This window comes from Lathamus discolor, chromosome 2 (genome assembly GCF_037157495.1).
Source record: "Lathamus discolor isolate bLatDis1 chromosome 2, bLatDis1.hap1, whole genome shotgun sequence".
In the NCBI taxonomy this organism is placed as follows: Eukaryota; Metazoa; Chordata; class Aves; order Psittaciformes; family Psittacidae; genus Lathamus; species Lathamus discolor.
In genome coordinates this window covers 136,493,090-136,511,916 of record NC_088885.1, presented here as the reverse complement: position 1 = coordinate 136,511,916, position 18,827 = coordinate 136,493,090, and the positions used below count along the sequence as shown (strand labels likewise).

Here is an 18,827-nt window from a genome sequence, read left to right as displayed (position 1 = left end):
ACTTCTGAATATGGGTTTAAAAGGTTGGTAACTCTCATGCCTTTTGCTTCTCCCTTCCCCTTCAAAAGCATGTCTTGAAAAATTCAAGTCAAAGAGCAAATCCTTGTATCACACTATGCTGTTGTAGGTCTGGCTCTGGAAATTAACTTCTGATCTCTACTTGAGTTTTCTTCTTTTGCTATAAAAATAGCTCTCAGTACTGGTTGTCTTAACCTGATCTGATTGTCATATAGGCTTCTCATCAACAGCTGGTTGTTGCCCATGCTCTCTCTTGTTGGTATTGAGCTTAGAAAGACATGTTCACATGCTTATGATCAACAGGTTCACTCTGTGTTGTATTTTAACTATTAGATTCTTAATAACCGTAATATGGACTCTGTCTCCACCAAATCAGAGAAAAAATAGCAACACACAAAATAAGTCAATCTTGTCAGGTCTTAAAAATATTCCTTAATGCATTTTAAACTAGATTATGCCTTATTTGAAAAAGTCTCTGAAATGCAACAGCAGGAAGGTAATAGAATATTATAGGTTCTAATAGACAACAAGGGTTTTGAATCCTTGGGGTTTCAAGTTATCCCATGCTGTTCAATGTTAAAAACCATTACAGTTTGGGAAGGGTGCAACTTCCTACCAAAGGATTTTCCTTTAGGAGGGGTATAAAGCTTTAATGGTACTCGTCTTGGGATATAGAGCTGGAGCCATTCTGCAATAAATAAGCTTAAAACTTCTCTTAAAAACAATGGGTTCATCCACACCAGAGTCCTGTAGCAGGCCTTTCCCTTAGTTATAGAACAGCTTTGACAACGTGGTTGTGGCTCAAAAGGACAGAGCCTAGCAGCAGCACAGGTGAATGACCATAGTGAAATATTTACTGCAACAAGGTAGGAATACAGGGGGCAGTATCCTATGTTATTTTGTGCCTGGAACACAGTGGAGCTATGTGCAAACATTTATAATGGAATACTGATCCTTTCTTTGGGAATAACCAGATGGATTAGGAAGCTCTGGGAGAAGGACAATACGAAGCACACTCAGTAACTGGACAACCCTCACAGCTTCAGAGGTAGATTCTGACAGATTCTGGGGTCTTCCAAAAGGATCCATAAAAGGATAACCACGAAAAGCAACCTTAGCTTTATAAGCTTGTAAGGAATGCCCTGTCATTCACACCTTTCCAATGGGGTTCACGCCTTCTCTGGAGCATATCTAGAAGTGATAATTGGGGGGGGGGGGGGGGTGGGGGGTAGTGGTGGAATAAAAGAGAAAAAAGAAAGCCACTAAACTAATCTAAAAGGACTTGCCAGATCCTAGCACAAATAGTGCTTACCAGTTGTAGTGCATTTTTAGAAGCTTAAATCTTCTCCCTTTTACACTCATCCCCCCAAGAAGGCAGGCACATAATGAAAGGGGATGCACTGTGTGTTAGCTCACTTGGAAGTGTCCCAGTGTGGACTAAGTCACTTCAGTGTTACTGCCACATCAAAAGGTCAGCTCATTCGCTTGCATTAAGATCATAATTTCATTGTCTTCAGCAGGATTTTATTACACATTGGCTTCTGCGGGTTTTTCTGTACTGCTGAAAATTTATGGGAGAAGCTGCTGGCAGGAGTGTGCCCGTGGGACCTGGTGCGTTTCCCACTGCTGAGGCAAAACCACAAATACGGTGGCACGCGACCTGCAGCAGCTCACATCAAAAGGTGTGGTGAAATGAGCAGGATACATACAGTCTTTGTGCTGAGGCCTGATTATGGCAGACCTGGTCCATTCAATTTTTAGCTAGTATTCCCTTTGCAGCATTCTCCTTTCACAGCATGCCATAAAATTTATTCCTCACGCACCAAAACTGCTGTGCTGCTGCCACCAAACCAGAATTTAACATCTGGGAAGGCTAGAGAGTTTTTAGGGGAAAGGATACTTTGTCTCTTCACCCTTGCTAGCCCCTTGGTGAAGCTCCAATTCTTTTTATAAGTTGGCTATGGCAGGGTTTCAACTTCAGCAACTAGGCCTGAGGGCCCGTAGTTAGATTTAGGTCAAGTTTGCCCATTCCCTGCAGTCAGTGTAGTGGGAGATGCACTTCCAGGGAGCAGGATGTATCTTGCTGGTGGACTTCAACGGAGATCAACTAACAGAGCTACCTGCATGTCTGCTTCAGGCATCCAGGACTATGACATTAGCTAGATCTCTTGAAATGAGCTGGTGCAGTATAGAGTTGACAGAGATTCTTTAGAAGTGGCAGTGATTTGTGGTGTTTCTCTACACCCATTTTGAGCCACAGCTAACAGATTCCTTCATGGTAAGAACTGGAATGGGCATTTTGCAGTGCAGACAAGACCAGGTGGCTGCAATTGCCCATCTTGCCCGTTCGTTGTGCATGCTGTTTCACTTGAAGTTTGCAGGAATTGTTGTCCCTGGACCGTCAGGTGCCGTAAGCACCCGCCGCTGAGAGATGGCCCTTGCTGCCCACAACTTGTGACCTGTTAAACTGCAGTTAGCCACCCTACTGTAACATCTGTGTTTGGTGGGCTGTGCTGCCTTTTCTTTTGCACTTGAAAATGAGAAGGTGAGCACCAAAACCTGATTATCATGCTTAATTACCAGAATACATATTTGGAGGTAAAACTCATGTTTACTCCTTAATAGCGCTACACTTGGGAAAAGAAAAAGCAGAAGTGAAAAAAAGCTGATGTGGATTTACCTGAAGGCAGCTGCGGCTTCTCTTCATGCTGCTTTGCAGCACGTGTGCTCTGCGCTGCCAGAGGGGAGAGGGAAGGCACCCAGTTTGCCATCAGCAAAATGGCTGCAGGGGCTGGGTGCTGAGGTGAGGACCTGTGCCCTGACATGGGTGTTCTAAAGAAAAGCGTGTGCTCAAAGCAGTGCTAAGCACCCGGCCTGTTTGCTTTTGAGGTAATGTGGGTTTATATACGTACACATGTATTATATGTACGGGGTGCGGGTGGGTCAGGGGGCTGGTGCCGCAGGGAGGACGGCGCTGCCACCGGCGCGCGGAGCCGGCCGGCGCTCAGGCCGCGGCGGGAGCGGGGCGGGGCGGGGCGCGCGGCGGGGCCGTGTTTACATTCCGCCGCCCGCTGCACGTTGTCGCGGGGCCGCGCGCTCCCATTGGCTGGAACGGGCGGCGGCCCCGCCCCGGGGCGGGCGGCGTGCGGGGCGCCTGAGGCTGCCGGCGGAGCTTCCCCCCGCGGCGCGGAGCCCGGGCCCGCTGCAGCGGAGCGGGGTGGCGGTGCTGGGGGCGTCCCGCGGGGGGCGAGGGGCAGCGGGGCGGCTCTCCCTGCGCGGCGGCAGCGGTGACAGCCCTCCTGCAGAGGCTGCCCGCCATTGTCCTGGGGCGCTTCCGCCGAGGGAGCTGGGTCGGGGCGCGGGGTGTCCCTTCACGGCGACGGGGGCTGTGAAGGGAACAGCCCTGGCCCGGGGCGGCACCGCCGCGAAGGGGCGGTGCTGGGGAGAGCGGGGCGAGGGCGGCGGGCGGGGGAGCTGTCTGCCGCCCTTGCACATGCGCAGCGCGGGCCCGGCCGCGGTATATAGGGACTTGGCGCCGGCGCCAGCTGAGCAGCGCGGCCTGGGCGGTAGCAGTGGAAGGTGTGTTAGGGCAGCGGACGGGACGGGACGGGACGGGACGGGACGGGACGGGACGGGACGGGACGGTCGCCGGCCGTGGTGGCAGTGGGGGTGATGATAGGGGTAGCGGTGGTTAACGACGGTAAGGATGGTGGTGGAGGTTGCGGTGGTGCTGATGGAAGGTGCGGTGGCGGTACCGGCACCGGCACCGGCAGTGCCGGTGTGAGGGGAGCGGGCTGCTCGCCCTTCACCGTTCTGGAAGGAGAGCAGCTGAGGAGAGCGTGGGGGTGGGTGTCCGCTCGCGGCACCATCCGGCCCCGTCGTGCCCTCCCTCCCGGGGTAGTGATCGCCGCTGTGAGGGGCGACGGCCCTGGGCGGGCAACGCCGGCGGGAGGCAGCGCGGCGGGCCGGGGTGCCGGCGGGAGCCCGCCATCGCCTCCATCCCGTCACCCCCCACCCCGCAGCGGCGGGAGAGCCCTGTGGGGGGTGGCGGAGCGCGGGATGCTGGTTTTGGAGGGAGACGGGAGCGGTGGGGGCGGGGAAGCCGGCCGAGCCGCTTGGCGGGCTGACCCCGACTGCTGGCCCGCGCCTCCCGTCCTCACCCTGGCCCGGCGGGTCCCGGCTCTCCTCGGCCCTAGCTCTCGGTACAGCAGCTTGGCGAGAAGAGTGCCTGGTGGGGGCACCCCCATCGCGGTCCCCGGTCCCTGCGGTGTTCCCCTCCGGAGGAGGGTGTCGCCGAGTACCGGGGTGCCGTCTCGGCGGCCCCCCCCCCCCCCCCCACTTCCCCTCAGGTTTTGGAGGGAGCCTCGCTCGCAGCAAGGCGGGAGCGCGGGGGAGCCGCGGTCTTGCCCCTTCACGCGTCCCCTCAGCGGCTGCGGCGGGAGAGGGGCAGGCGGCGGCTCGACCCCTCCTGGAGGGAGAGCGAGCGCGGGCAGCGGCGGTGCGCCCATCCCCGCCGGACCCCCGCCGCGCCCCGGGGCTGGCCGAGGCGGCCCCGGCCCGGCTCTGCACGGCGCGGCGCAGGCCGCCGCCTCCCCGCTCTCTGCAAATTGGCGCGGAACCGGCGCGGCGGGAGCGCGGGCTGCCGGGCACGGCACGGCCCATCCCGGCAGGTGTGGGGGGCCCGCGGAGAAATCGCCCCCCCGGGAGAGCTGCTGCACCGGCAGGGGTGGGTGAGTGGGTGCCCGGTGGCTATAGTGTGCAGGGTGTAAGGGCCCTGGAAGCCGTAGTCCTAGGGATCCCTCCACATTCTCTAGAGTGGGAAATGACCCTTCACAGCTTCCCTCCCTCACTCCCTGCCTGGGCCATACAAGCCCAACTCGCCCGAGCAAAACTGGCTGATGGCATAGTAGGCATCCCTGTGTAACCCACTTCAGCAGTGAAACCGCCAGCAGGACATGGAGCTGCGTGTGATTATATACCTTAGGCTTTCCTCACACCGGTAAATTAGTTGTGCTTCTGTTTCAGTTGTGTAAACCATGCTGCTCTTTGTGATGAATCTTGCAACACAAAGTACAGAAGTTGGTCCTAACTTCTGGAGGATATATTAACTGGGCTTACATTATTCCTTTGATCCACAGGTAGAGATCTTACAACCCAAAGAAGATGTCAAGACGTAGGTAAGCTGTTAGCATTGTAATACACCCAGCTTATCTGTGTTCATCTATCAACTGCTGCTCTCTTAATTCCTTATGTCTTTTTGCTCTTTGTAGTAGCCGTTTGCAAGCCAAGCAGCAGCAGCTACCACTGTCATGTCAAGAAGAGTCTCCGCAGGAACTGCAGGCGTTAGAACATCTCCAGACGAGAAAAAAGAGAACAGCAGAGGTGATCAGTTTGGGCAACTGGAAAAGTTCTCCAGTGTGTTTGGACGGGAGAATCTTTGCTGAGTTAGAAAGTGGGGCAGAAGTAGCAACCGTTTGCTTTAGCTTTAGGAATGGGTATGCTGGTCATTGTCAATGAATTGACATGTGTGTCTTTTCCCAGCAGGAGATTAAGAAAAGAGAAGATGGGAAAATTGCTAAAAAACATCAATATGAGATTAAGGTAATGCTGTCTTGAATACCAGTCCAAAATAAGTGAGGGGTCCAAATGGTTTATGCTGGTGGGTATGAAGTCTTTCCACACTAGAAAACATTGAATAGGGGAAGTTTCTGCTTTTAGATATTAAGAGCTATGGGAGCACAGCACCTTAGCATGTTTTCATATGTTTTTGAGTTTTGTGCATGGCTTTGTTGCAGATAAAGCATCCTTTGATTTGGAAACCACTAAGGTTAGGTTAGGAATAAACCCAGATATTTCAGAATAATTCCATATGCAGAGCAGTGAGGCTTAAGAGGCAAGTCTAAACAAGATCATGGCACTTGTTTTAACTTAAGGTGTGGTTTCACAACCATTTAGTGAAGAAGACACATAGCCACTCAGGCCCTCTTTCATTTAGCCATTCTTCTGATTATTTAAATCAGTTTAGGAATCTGTTTTAACTAACATGGGCTACTCCTAAACCAAGTGAGGCACTAAAATATTTATTTAGTAAAATAACTTTCTTTTTCAAACAAGTTTTGTTTGCAATTATCCTTTTGTAAAGCAGATGAGACTAACGGCTATGATGAAGCAAAACTCTTATGATTGTGAAGTTGCCTTTGCAACCTTTTGTGTAGGGGAAAAATGCTGTGTAACTACATCAGCTATACTTGGAGTGAAACTGTGTGTCACAACTTGGCTTTTGCTGAACAGGGGAAATCCTGATCCCCTGTCTTTCCTTCCTTGATAACTGTCCATGTACTCCATCCTATGTCCTGCTTCATTTTTGGTTCTCCTTAAATGGAGCAGTGTGCAGGTTCAACTTGCTAATATGGCACTGCAAAATAAGTTAATGTTCTGCCAGGTTAGTGAGCTGAATCAACCCAGCAGAGGGTCTCACAATCATCAAAGCTAACAAAGGAAGGACTTGGGCAGTGAGGATCACAGGAGAAAAGGAGCAGGATCTCCTCTTTATTTTTTCTTTATTTTTGGTAGCTGTGTGCTGTTAAGATCAATTCTGCTGGAATATGTAACTTCACTGTTAGTCTGGCTACAAATAAGTTTAGATAAACTAAAGGAATTGTGTGTCGTTTACCTTGCAGAACAGCTATATAGGGAAAGCTTCTATGTTCAGGGGTAGGTGTTGCCATTCTTTGGGAGTGGGATTCCCCCTCCGTAACTCCACAGAGCATAATTAAGGCTCTCTGTCACCATTTTGAAGGCTGTCAGCCATTACAGCATTGAATGTGCTCCATGCATTTGATACCTCCTTCCTTGTATGGGTTATGTACAACCAAATAAGTATTAGTGAAGCAAGCTACAGAGTTAACTGAAGTAATCTAGAATGCCTTCTCTGAAGCATTCTATGTGAACAACTTTGCACTCTTCTCCTTTTGAGTCATTGCATCCCATATTTGGCTGAGTGATAGTTCACAGCTGCTGCTTGCTCAGTGGGTATCTAGCTTTGGAGCTGAGATGGGTGGCTCCTCTCTGGAGCGCTTAATTGGAAGATAAGTTGCTGAATTTTCACTGAGAGACAGTAAAACCTCCACCCTCCTTTCTTTTCCCTCTGAGTAGATAAGTAGATAGGACCAGCAAACTAATGTCCTGTGTTTTAGTAGCAATGAGTGCCTTTGCCTTATGTACTGTAACTGAGCAGCTCAAGCAATGGGTAGGTTACTTGCAGGTTCATAAACTGAAGACAGTTTCTTCCTCAAAGCTGAGTTTCCCAAATTTATCAAATTTATTTATGCATGTTCCATCTTGACTACAAAAGGCTCTGTTTGCGTTTGCTCTCTTTGTCCTTGGTTTCAGTACATGAATTGATGCCGTGGTCCAAAAAGACTTAATATATTACATGCATTGTTGTTACTGTAATTCACCTCTTGTCTTTCTTGCTCTCAGAGTAAAATCAGCATTTACAAGATACCTTGTTTATGTTGCAGAGTTGTTGGCCGCCCACGATAACAGGAGGCATCTCACCTTGCATAATTATTGAAACGCCTCACAAAGAGTCAGCAACCACTGACTTCTCCAGGTTCAAAAAGTACCGGTTCAGAAACCTCTTCATAAACCCATCACCTCTGCCAGAACTCAAGTAAGTTTACCAGATGCAGATCTGTTGTTGTATTGTATTTATATAACAGTAAGCAGCACTCAACCTGTACTTCTACTTGTCTCCTATCTCAGAAACAATTTGATGTCCTAAAAAAGACACGTTGTGGAGTTTTTTGTCCCCATGATCTTATAAAGGCACCAAACATATAATTTTTGCCTTTTAGAGCTGTCCTTTTATAATTTCTGTAACTTAATACCAGGGACTCTTGAGTAGTTAAGAGGCACATGATAGTTAAACTTAACTGAGTGAGCAAAAATATGAAGCAAATTTTTCTTTAAGAACTTAAAAATGTACGAATATGCAAATAAACTTGTGGCAGTAGGTTGCTAATGCAGTGTAGATGCTCAGTGCAGTCACAGTTTTAGGAAGTTTCCCTTCTGGAGAGGAATAGATTGGCTCACAGAATCAGATTTTTCCATTTGTAAGTTTCTTAGCTGTTCAGTTATGAGATGGGTGCACTGGCAGCAGTTTGTATCAGCTTGGTGGTTAGTGAAAGGGTTGTTAAATTCACTGCAATGCTTTAGGGAAAATTGTGAGGTGAATGAGAAGCAGAATGTGAAGTATTACTTGAAGAGTAAGTTTTCCGATGACACCAAGTTTTGTAGTTTGGTTGATACGCTAGAGGGAAGGGATGCCATCCAGAGGGACCTTGACACGCTTGTGAGGTGGGCTGATGCCAACCTTATGAAGTTCAACCACGACAAGTGCAGGGTCCTACATCTGGATTGGAGCAATCCCAGGCACAGCTACAGGCTGGTCAGAGAAGAGATTCAGAGCAGCCCTGCAGAGAAGGACTTGGGGGTGTTGGTCGATGAGAAAATGAACATGAGCCGGCTTCAGTGTGCGCTCACAGCCTAGAAAGTCAACCGTATCCTGGGCTGCATCAAAAGGAGCGTGACCAGCAGGTCGAAGGAGGTGATCCTGCCCCTCTACTCTGCTCTTGTGAGACCTCACCTGGAGTATTGTGTGCAGTTCTGGTGTCCTCAACATAAAAAGGACATGGAACTGCTGGAACAAGTCCAGAGGAGGCCACGAGGATGATCAGGGGACTGGAGCACCTCCCATATGAAGATGGCTGAGAAAGTTGGGGCTGTTCAGCCTGGAGAAGAGAAGGCGGCATGGAGACCTCATAGCAGCCTTCCAGTACCTGAAGAGGGCTTACAAGGATGCTGGGGAGGGCCTTTTCTTCAGGGACTGTAGTGACAGGACAAGGGGTAACGGGTTAAAACTTAAACAGGGGAAGTTTAGACTTGATATAAAGAGGAAGCTCTTTACTGTAACGGTGGTGAGGCACTGAAATGGGTTGCCCAAGGACGTTGTGAATGCTCTATCCCTGGCGGTGTTCAAGGCCAGGTTGGATGAAGCCTTGGGTGGGATGGTTTAGTGTGAGATGTCCCTGCCTATGGCAGGGGGGTTGGAACTGGATGATCTTAAGGTCCTTTCCAACCCTAACTATTCTATGATTCTAAGAGAACCTTTCTAGATACACTTTGGTTTTATATGTTCTGGCCAAAAATCGATCAGAACAGGGAGGAGCATGGTGGTGTTTTGGCTCAGTGCAAACGAATAGGTCTCTTGCAGTCTCTTTCACTGAGTTTCAAACTCAGCTGTTTTTTTCTCTCAGTATTACTCCCAAGCCTGCTGAACACTGCTTCAAAGAGCAGCATGCTCTGCTCTGTACCTAGCACATCACATTTTTTAGTATGTTGGAAAACTTAGTACAAAGTAGGTTTTGAGTTTTTTTTAACTTAAACAAAAATGATGATGAGGAAATCTCATGCACTGCTTTAGCAAGTTGTTGGAAACTCCTGGATCCCCAAGATATGTTCAGTTGCAGAACTCCAAGAAAGGAGTTTAGTGCTTGATGTTCTCCCTCTTGTCGCTAGGCATCTGGTAAAGCTGAACTCCATCCTTTCCAATTAGCTGAATGAGAGGATCATTTACTCTCGCCCATCTCTTTTCCTGCTTTTCTAACTGCTGTAGGAAGATCATAATACATTTCTTGGTGCCTGTCCTCTTAAATGGGGAAACTTGTGCATTAAACAAGCAAGTACTTCTCCAGCTTTTAACATATGGTGGCAGCAGAGTGGAACTGATGCAGTTAGAATTTGTGGGTGATACCAGTTATCAGGGCTGTTTATTCTGTCTCTGCTTCTGCTTGGAAAGGTGAATATGCAAACCCCAAAATTTCAGGAGGAAATCAGCTTTGCATTGATTAACATGCTGTCCCTTTTGGTAACTGTGGGATGAGAAGTACATCTGAGAAAACACACATCGATTCATAATAACAATAATTGCAAATTAAAGCCAAGCCATATTAGTCATACAGACAAATCTTCTTCCCAAGTAGACTTCAATGCTAATAAGTAATAAGTTAGCAATAAAGAACTAATTTTTTCTCACAGTAGCCTGTTTCTGTGCCTCAAGGTAGGCTAGGAAAGGAAGGGATGGCTTTTAAACACAATCTGTAAATGTTCTTCTCAAACTAAACTGGACAGCTTTGTGTATGCTTTGTTGTACTTGGAGTGGGGTAAGTTTTTTCTTAAGGGGGGGGAGGGTTTGGCTTGTCCCTTGTGCTCTGGACAGACCCGTAAGTAGGCAAAATAGGGAACTGGTTGTATGTGTAACTTCAGGATGCACATGATCAGTTTTGTTGGCTATTCTGTGCAACTGGACTTGCTGATGATTTTGACAAGCTGCTGTTGTGGTGATGTAACACATTCAGAGTATACCTGCAGTTTTATAATTGCCATGAGGTTCTTTTAGAATGGCAGAGATTTTGTTCCTGAATATCTATAAACAATATATAATGGTTTTGTACTCCTCTTGTGAAGGTGTGTATATATATATATACTGAACAATGTTTTGTGTAATTTTATTCTGTAGCTGGGGAAATTCCAAAGACGTCTGGCTCAACATTCTGAAGAAGGAGAACAAATATGCTCATTGCAAACATTTCACATCACTACATTCCAGTTTGCAACCTCACATGAGATCAATACTGTTAGACTGGCTCTTAGAGGTGTGTTCTTTTAATTACTTTGCTATGTGTTATGCCTGGGAAGTAGGCAGATAAAAACACAGATTTTACATAAAGATCTAATAGCAAAATGTGCAGTAATGACAAAAGCTAAACCTAGTTTCCAGCAGACCGGTTACAAGTTACTGGTCCTCTTGATGAGCTACATTCCAGTCTTCCCTAGCAGCAGACTCTGAACCTTCCACACAGGGCAGTAAGGAGTAGTACTTAATTTTCTGCTCTTGCCACGCTCCTTCCTAGGAAGGGGAGAAATCTAGTTTTGAGGCACCTGCATTAAAATTGTCATAGGCAGATTAGTTGTGGAGCTCTAACTTTACATCTTAAATGGTATCTAAGCCATTTGACAACTACATTTGGATTGAGGACTTGAGTTATTACCCTGGCCCTGTCTACGTCAAGAGCTCTTAGATGTCAGACCCTGACACTTTTGTGGCTTGTTGCTGAATTTTTCATTCTGTCCTATGCAGAGAGCAGAACAAAGTGGCTGACACTGGGGTTTTCTTGATACAAACAGGTTCTTGGTTGAAAAGGGTTACAAAGAAACCGTATCCATATTCCGATCTAATTGGTTTACTTCAGACTATTCCAGTTGTCAAGCAAAATGGAAGCTCTCAGTTGTGGCAGTTTCTGAGAATGAATGTTAGTGTTGTAACTAGAGAGCCATGTTCTGGAGGGGTTTCCAAGAACTCTATATTGAGCGTATTCAGTCTCTACTGCCAAAAGTAACATTTGACTCCTGCAGTCCTTGCCCATCAGCAGAAGGAATCTTACAGGTTTACCAATTCCATATCAAGTACTCCAAGGAAATAGGTGTTAGTGGCACTCCTGCTGTCCTTTGTTTTTTAATACAGTACAAATATAAAAACTGTTCCAGCTGTGTACTTCACTGCCTCCTCCAATGTGTGATTTACATGCCTCTGTTAAATTGTTTTTTTTTCCTTAAACTTTCAGGAAAACAATCATGCAATTTCCAAACAGAAATGTCAACAAGGGCCTTGTTGCCCAGCTCAGTGGTTCTCTATGCCACAGTGGACTAAAATCCCACCAATTTGAAGAGTTCTCCAGTAACTCCTAACATTGTTGTCTGTAACATCATAACTGAGATACTATTAAACACGAGCAAGATTTATGATGTTTGGGCAACAGATTTTCATAGAAATTGTGCCATTTATTAATGGGTGGGCCTGCTCTGTATGTCTTTAGTTCTAAATCTTGTTTGGAGCAGCAGTTACTAGTATCAGAGTAGTGCGTCAATTGGCAAATACTAGATTGGGCCTAACAGAATGAGCTGTGGTATTACTGCCAACCAGTTGAGTTTTGATGGTCAGGAAGGGTTTTAATTTGCTAATGAGCTTTCAGCCTTATGTTAGGACTTCCTAACATAAGTAGTAGTGAGAGTTTGTTCTGACTATGTATCCAAGTGAAATAATGAAGCTCTTGGGATCTATTTCTGCAATAGTCTTTCCCGTTGACCATACATAGATTATAAGTAATTCATGGATATCTAACTAGTTTCTAGTTTTGGAAGGGATACAGAGTTGCAGAGGAGCTGGAGTTGTGGCAAACCCACCCAAATACAGTTAGAGGTCAGAGGAAAGAGTAGTCCCCTGCAGAGGATCTCCAGGCCTCGCAGTTTCCTTTCCTCTTCTGTTGTACTGGCACCTGAACCACATTGATACAATGTGGGTATTAGAAGTTCTCTCTGTGGGGAGCCTTGCAACTGGAGGGAGCAGATGGCCATTCCTGCAGTTCTGTTCCTGCTTAGCGAGGTTGTGGTGTGCCTGAGGGGCTGCCAGCAGCGCGCCTGGCAGAGCTTGCAGCTTCCAGCGTTATTTGCTGCAGAGCCAAGGAATTCAAGTGTTCTAGTGGTCCTGCCCTGGGATAGACCTGTGAGGAGTACGGGGGCGATGTGACTCAGATTGAGGTGTGAGCATAGAGTATTCTTAAGCAAGCACATGAGTGGGGTTCTTTTGTTCTCCCTCTGTCGATGAGTCCACCTTCTTTCAGTGGAAAGTTGTTTGTACTCACTTTTAGGAAAAGTAGATGCTAGTCAGGTTGGAAAAAGTATAATTTGGAAGTATGTTAGGGCATCACAGAATCTGTTCAAGTGGGAGCAAAGGAAGTACTTTTTTCAGTCCCATACTAACCACTATATGCTAACGCATCTGGGTAGGTGATAACTTGGGTGAGCAAAAGATAAAAGCTGTGCATGCTGTGTTTTACTATTAAGGCTTGAATACTCCAGTGTGTGTACACAAGAGCTTTTTAACATTAAACTGGATTGTTTTTTATATTGTTGCAGGTATGTGAGGTGTATGCACTCCACAGGGAAACCTTCTACCTAGCTCAAGACTTTTTTGATAGATTCATGTTGACACAGAAGAACATTAACAAAAGCATGCTTCAGCTCATAGGAATTACCTCATTATTCATTGCCTCCAAACTTGAGGTAAGAAGCTCTGTTACAAGGAGTAGGATATTAAGTTTGGAATAACTAAAAAGACAGTGATAACATGTTTATTTCTTCTGTGAATCTTTTGAACTTGGTGTGTGCATACAACACTGAAGGTCAGAAGGGGAAACTTTTCCTTACGTTGTGCATATGTCAATCTCCCTTTCCTCAGCAGGAGGGAAAGAGACTACATAAACTTGAAAGGTATGCAAATGTGCTTGGAGTAGCTTTGTTTTGTTTTGTTGTTTTCCAAATATACAGCAGTTGGCAAACAACCTCAGGAATGGGTGTGGGACTTGAACAGAGCCGAGCCCAAGTCCCAGACTGCTTGTGCATCAGGCTGATATCCCTGTAAACCCATTCAGTGGAGTTTCTCTCTTTTAGAATGCAATGGTGATGATGCATTATGTTGTGCGCTACATCTATGAGCCATTTGTGTATAGTGAATGACAGGATAGGCTGAAAGGAAAACTTGGGATGTTGAGTTTCGATACTTTGCACCCCCTGGATCTAGCATGACCTAAAGCCAAGGTAGTGCCCTACACGCAGTTGTCTATCCTAAGGAAGTGCATGGGGCATCAGGCTACCAGCTAGTGGAGCTCACTGGTAGAGAAGCAGTTCTGTGGCCAAAGTCTCTTAGTAACACACCCCTGCACCATGGATTTTGCAGCCACAGTGGCTGTGGGGTTTTTCTCTCATCTTTTTCTAGCCTTTTTAAAATAATAAATCTACGTGACTACATGAGCACTGACATTGCATCTGACTTGTCCCACCAAGCCATTTCTAACACAGCAGGGTGCTGTAGGAGGATTGGGATGGCTTATCTTCTCAGCCATTCCATTTGATGTAAAAAGTGGTATAAACAAAACAGTGTGGAAAAAAAAAAAAAAAATTGCTTGATCAGCGTTGATTTCCCCCAGAGCTAAAAGAGTTGCAATAAATCTATTGTGTTTTACCACAGATAACATATAATAAGCCTACTTGGTTTTAGTATCAATTTGTACTGTGACTTTCAAGTCACCTCATGTAACAAAGAAAACATTGTTCTAGTGAAAGAAGACAGGCTGAGAGAGCTGGGCTTGTTCAGCTTGGAGAAGAGAAGGCTCAGGGAAGACCTTAGAGCAGCTTCCAGTGCCTAAAGGGACTTTGGGCAACCAGGTCTAGTGGATGGTGTCCCTGCCTGTGGCAGGTGAACTAGATGAGCTTTGGTATCCTTTCCAACCCAAACCATTCTGTCATATGATAAGAAATGTTACTGTCAATATGGACTGGAAAGTATTTGCCAGCATCTTCTCAAGCTTTCCTAGCATTGTAAGGCACTCTGACCTTCACTTTCCTCTCCCTCCTTTTAAAGGAAATCTACGCTCCTAAAATACAGGAATTTGCTTACGTCACTGATGGTGCTTGCAGTGAAGATGATATTGTCAGAATGGAACTTATTATGTTAAAGGTAAGAATTTTGTTGTTTTAAATTGCTGGCTGACTGTCCAGCCAAGCCTTGTATTTTAACATTACTTGCTTAGAATAGGAACATGTTTTATATGTCCTTGTTTCTGCAAAACCTTCACTGCATGGCAGAGGGTTGGAACTAGATGATCTTAAGGTCCTTTCCTGCCCAAACCATTCTGTGATTGTATGATTCTGTCTGCAGTGGATCTCTAAAGCCTTGGCTGAGGTGAAGTCCTGGTCTGTTAGGACAGGACAGATTTCTCTTGTTTGTGTGAAAGCCGTGGGGCAGACCAGAAGGCTGTCACTGGAATATGCTACACTTGTCAAGGCCCTTTGCTGTCTGGGAGCAGGGGCCTTTAGGAGAGCCAAGTGAAGAACTGACACTACTCTGTGCTCCTTGTGTTGGAAAGGAGAGTGTAAGCACTCCTTATGCATTTGCTCTTCTTTAATAGGTAAGAGCTGCAGGTTCAGGCAGTTAGACTGAGGGCTTGGGGAAATACTCTTGATTTCCCAAGTTCTGAGTGGGGAAGATAACGTAAGATCCAGGTGCACAATTGTAGGAATATGTGTTAGTGCTGGTTGTGACACAGCCTTGTCACAAGGTAGTGAGACTGCCATCTAAAATGAGTACCTGTACTTGAAATTGTGCATCCTCTCTAGTGTCTTTTGAGGATCTGTGCAATAAGCTATGCAAACTTGGAGGAGAGGTGTGGGAAAAGAGATTAGAGCATGAAACTGTCCTTGCATGGCTTAAGGTGCACAACTGTTTCATGTTTACAGGCTTTAAAATGGGAACTCTGTCCAGTGACAATCGTCTCTTGGCTGAACCTCTATCTTCAAGTGGATGCTCTGAAGGATGTTCCGAAAGTGCTGCTACCTCAGTATTCTCAGGAAAAATTCATTCAGGTAGCACAGGTAGGTTGTGAACTGTGTCAGAAGATGCTTTTTGGAGTGACGGCAGCAGAAGTGAATACTGCACCCCCAGAGCCATTCAGGATGCTTTCTGTTGTTTCACCTTGCCTGTTACTTTGTTAAGTAATGTGCAAGTTTGACTCTGCTAGCAAACTTCATCCTCAGTTTTGAGGACAAGCACCTGTGTGTTGCTTGTCTCCCTGCTCAATACTCCCTTAAAATACTTTCCTGTACACTGGAAAAATAAAAATCCATCTTGCTTTTTAATGGCTGTGCAGTGCAGCATTCTGTAAACAGTGGCAACAGCTCTGAGAGGAGGGGGATAACTCAGGGGCTGTGGGCAGTTAACACTGCAACAGACAGTACTGGTATAAACAGTTGTTGTGTCATTGCCAGGAGGCAGTCTCTGAGGCAGACACTAGTTTGAAGCTACTGTGCTCCAGTTTTTAGGGGCATGTGTTGTGTCCAGCCTCAGGGAGGTTCCTGAAGAGCAGACTGGGCTAACTCACTGAGCTGCTGGGTAGTACCTTCATTTGAGAAAACACCTTTCTGGAGCTGTGCCTGAGAGTTTAAAGGTGTGCTTCAGTCTGTGCAAGCCAAGTGTCTTGTACGTGACTGGTGAAAGTGCAGACTGGGTCTTGCAGAGTTATGCAAACCATTTTAGCTGCCATTGGTGCCAAAACTAAATTAGATGGTGCAATAGATGCTAAAAAGATCAGCCACATTCCAGAGCAGGGGCTGTAGGAGGACCGCAGTGTGCAGGGCAGTTTCTGAGGCAGGGTTATGCTGAAGTATCATCTTGTTGAAGTTTGTAACTGTTACTTCCTCACTCTATTTCCTCAGCTCTTAGACCTGTGTATTCTGGATGTGAATTCTTTGGACTTCCAGTACAGAACACTTGCTGCTGCAGCACTCTGCCACTATACCTCGGTTGAAGTTGTTAAGAAAGCTTCAGGTAAGAAGCCTTTGTGAAGCTTGGTTGTGTCAGGTGGGGAATTCTGGAAGCTGCTACGTGCCTGAGGTCACTATGAGTGTACTGGTTTACCAGGCTGCCAACAAGCAAAAGCTACACAGACACAAAGTTTGTTCTGTTCTACGTTGGGTCCCATCTTCCCCACCCCAAATTTCACTTCCTATCACTATTTCGGATGTTACAAAGACTCAGAAGGAATGCTGTCAGAAGCATGGTCTTCACTAAAGAAATGGAGCAGATTTATCCTTCTTGCTCTTGGGTTGACACTGCTCTGTGAGGTGCTCACTGCTTCCAGTGAGTTTGGGGCTCATTAGCTATAAGTGATTTGGTTACTTTTTCTCCTCACATGCAAGTAACAGGCAGCCACCCCTGCCTGCCAGCAGTGTTCAGTTAACCTCTGTGCTCATCCCACCAGCCTGTCCCTTACAAAGTGCGGAAAAAAAGCCCCAAACCACTGAACTAAGCTCAGTGCCGGTGTGTTGCCAAAGAACCATGAAAGACTGTAACTGCAGTGTAGTGTTTCCTGAACACAGAATCTTGCCTTCAAGTGGAGAAGGCACTTGAGCCTTCCCTGTAAGCCACAGTGCTGCTTTGCTGATGTGATGGTGATGTGGTCACCATCCTCAGCTGCAACACTGGTATGTAAGGAGCACAGGGAAGTTGTAGGAGTTTGTGGGAGGATGTTTCCAATTTTTATCTGCAGTATTTGTTTTAAAACTTATGGCCATACTGGAACACTGTGCAACTCCTTTGTGAATTCTAAATATAGAATTGTATTGTGCCCTCTAGGCTTAGACTGGGACAGCATTTCGGAGTGTGTTGAATGGATGGTTCCCTTTGTGGCTGTGGCAAAAAAAGCCCCTGTGAAGCTGAAGAACTTCAAGAAGGTTGCAGTAGAGGATCGACATAACATCCAAACACACACAAATTACTTGGACATGCTGGTAGGTTGTTTGTGGGCTCGCAGTTCAGGCAGTTGAGAGTAGGTTACACATCCCTTCTGCAGCCAGGCACCTCTCTGCTCATGCCTGGCCTGGTTCTGCAGCCAGTGTGGTCAGCGGTGTCCAGGTGCTTGCTTCTGGCTCCTGGGTGGTGATGCCATAAACCAGATGTGTTTTACTGTACCACTTGCAGGCCACAAACACAGATTTGAAGTGCTGGTGATGTGTTTAAGAGATGATAGTCTTTACTGTATAACAGCACCTTGGGGTTTTTAGTATCCTAGATCTGGGCTACTTGAATGTTACTAGCAGTGTGAGAAGTACTGCTGAGTACTAGTGCAGCAAGTGTATACGACATGTCACAGGTATTAACTGTCATCTTCCTCCCTCACTGTGCAGGAAGAAGTAAACAGTGGAGTACCATCTACTGCCCCAGGTCAGTTATCACCTGTGTCAACAGGAGGAATAATCACCCCTCCCAAAAGTACAGAGAAGAAATGAAATGTGGAGAACAGCCATCACACACAGAACAGGATTTGGTGCTTCAGAACAAGACCACACTAATGGTGACTCACGCTCTTACTGCTGTTTGAGACCTGAGCACTAAGAGATGCAGCAGATGCAAATTGCGACCAGTGTCCTACAAACTTGAGTTAGGCAGAGCAGTAGCCCCTGTGCCACCACAGGAGCCAGGCCTGCATTGCTCCCTTCCAACATACAACCTAGTTCAACTCTGACCATTCCTAATTTATGATTTTTAAGAATTTTTTTAAAATGGCTGCATGGCAAAGTTTGTCTGTTCAGCTTTACATGTCAGACTTGCTTTATACAGCAGAACTTAGTGACAGCTTGTACATATTACCTCGTCTTGACTTGTTCTTCTTCCTTTTCTTGCTAAGGTCAGAGTTTAATGCCTGACAGGGTGTTAGGGAGCAGTTCCCTCCCCTGGCACCACTCTGTCCTTGCAGTGCAGTATAGTGACCCTCTGTCAGGCTCCAGCTCCACAGCAGGCTGTGACCCAGTTGTGGGGGCCTCTTAGGGCTGCCCTAAACCTCAGTTCTGGTGCTTCACTGACCTCAGGTAAGAGTACAAGCAGAAACGTAACCTCAACTGGAAGAAGTTCAGTCCTGGAAGGAGTTCCATTTTACAACAATAAACATAACTGGAGAGGGTATGGGAAAAAGTGAGCTGCTGGTACTCTACGACCACTCATGTTCTAGGAACAGTGTTTTAAAACAACTGTGGTGCTGTGTTTTATCAGTGTTTGTAAACAGCATTAACTACTGTGTTCTTGGAATATTCACTACCTCTGAATCACTTCTGTGATGAAGGGACAGTACTGGGAA

General features: G+C 46.6%; 1 protein-coding gene across 5 annotated transcripts; it reads left to right on the top strand.

Annotated features, from left to right (window-relative positions):
- CCNE2 (cyclin E2) lies at window positions 1-18,650 on the top strand. 5 transcript variants are annotated; one of them, XM_065668618.1, is made up of 12 exons: window positions 1-23; window positions 5,157-5,195; window positions 5,289-5,400; window positions 5,560-5,619; window positions 7,542-7,693; window positions 10,601-10,736; window positions 13,057-13,203; window positions 14,561-14,656; window positions 15,436-15,570; window positions 16,411-16,522; window positions 17,330-17,484; window positions 17,881-18,650. In XM_065668618.1, exons 2-12 carry the CDS (start codon window positions 5,182-5,184, stop codon window positions 17,980-17,982), a joined length of 1,221 nt encoding a protein of 406 aa, XP_065524690.1. In that variant the 5' UTR covers window positions 1-23; window positions 5,157-5,181; the 3' UTR covers window positions 17,983-18,650. The 5 variants fall into 5 exon arrangements, with proteins under 5 accessions (XP_065524690.1, XP_065524688.1, XP_065524693.1 ...); XM_065668616.1 differs by lacking the exon at window positions 1-23 and adding an exon at window positions 3,491-3,597; XM_065668621.1 differs by lacking the exon at window positions 1-23 and adding an exon at window positions 3,492-3,597 and having other exon boundaries at window positions 5,563-5,619.
- The last annotated feature ends 177 nt before the right edge of the window (window positions 18,651-18,827 follow it).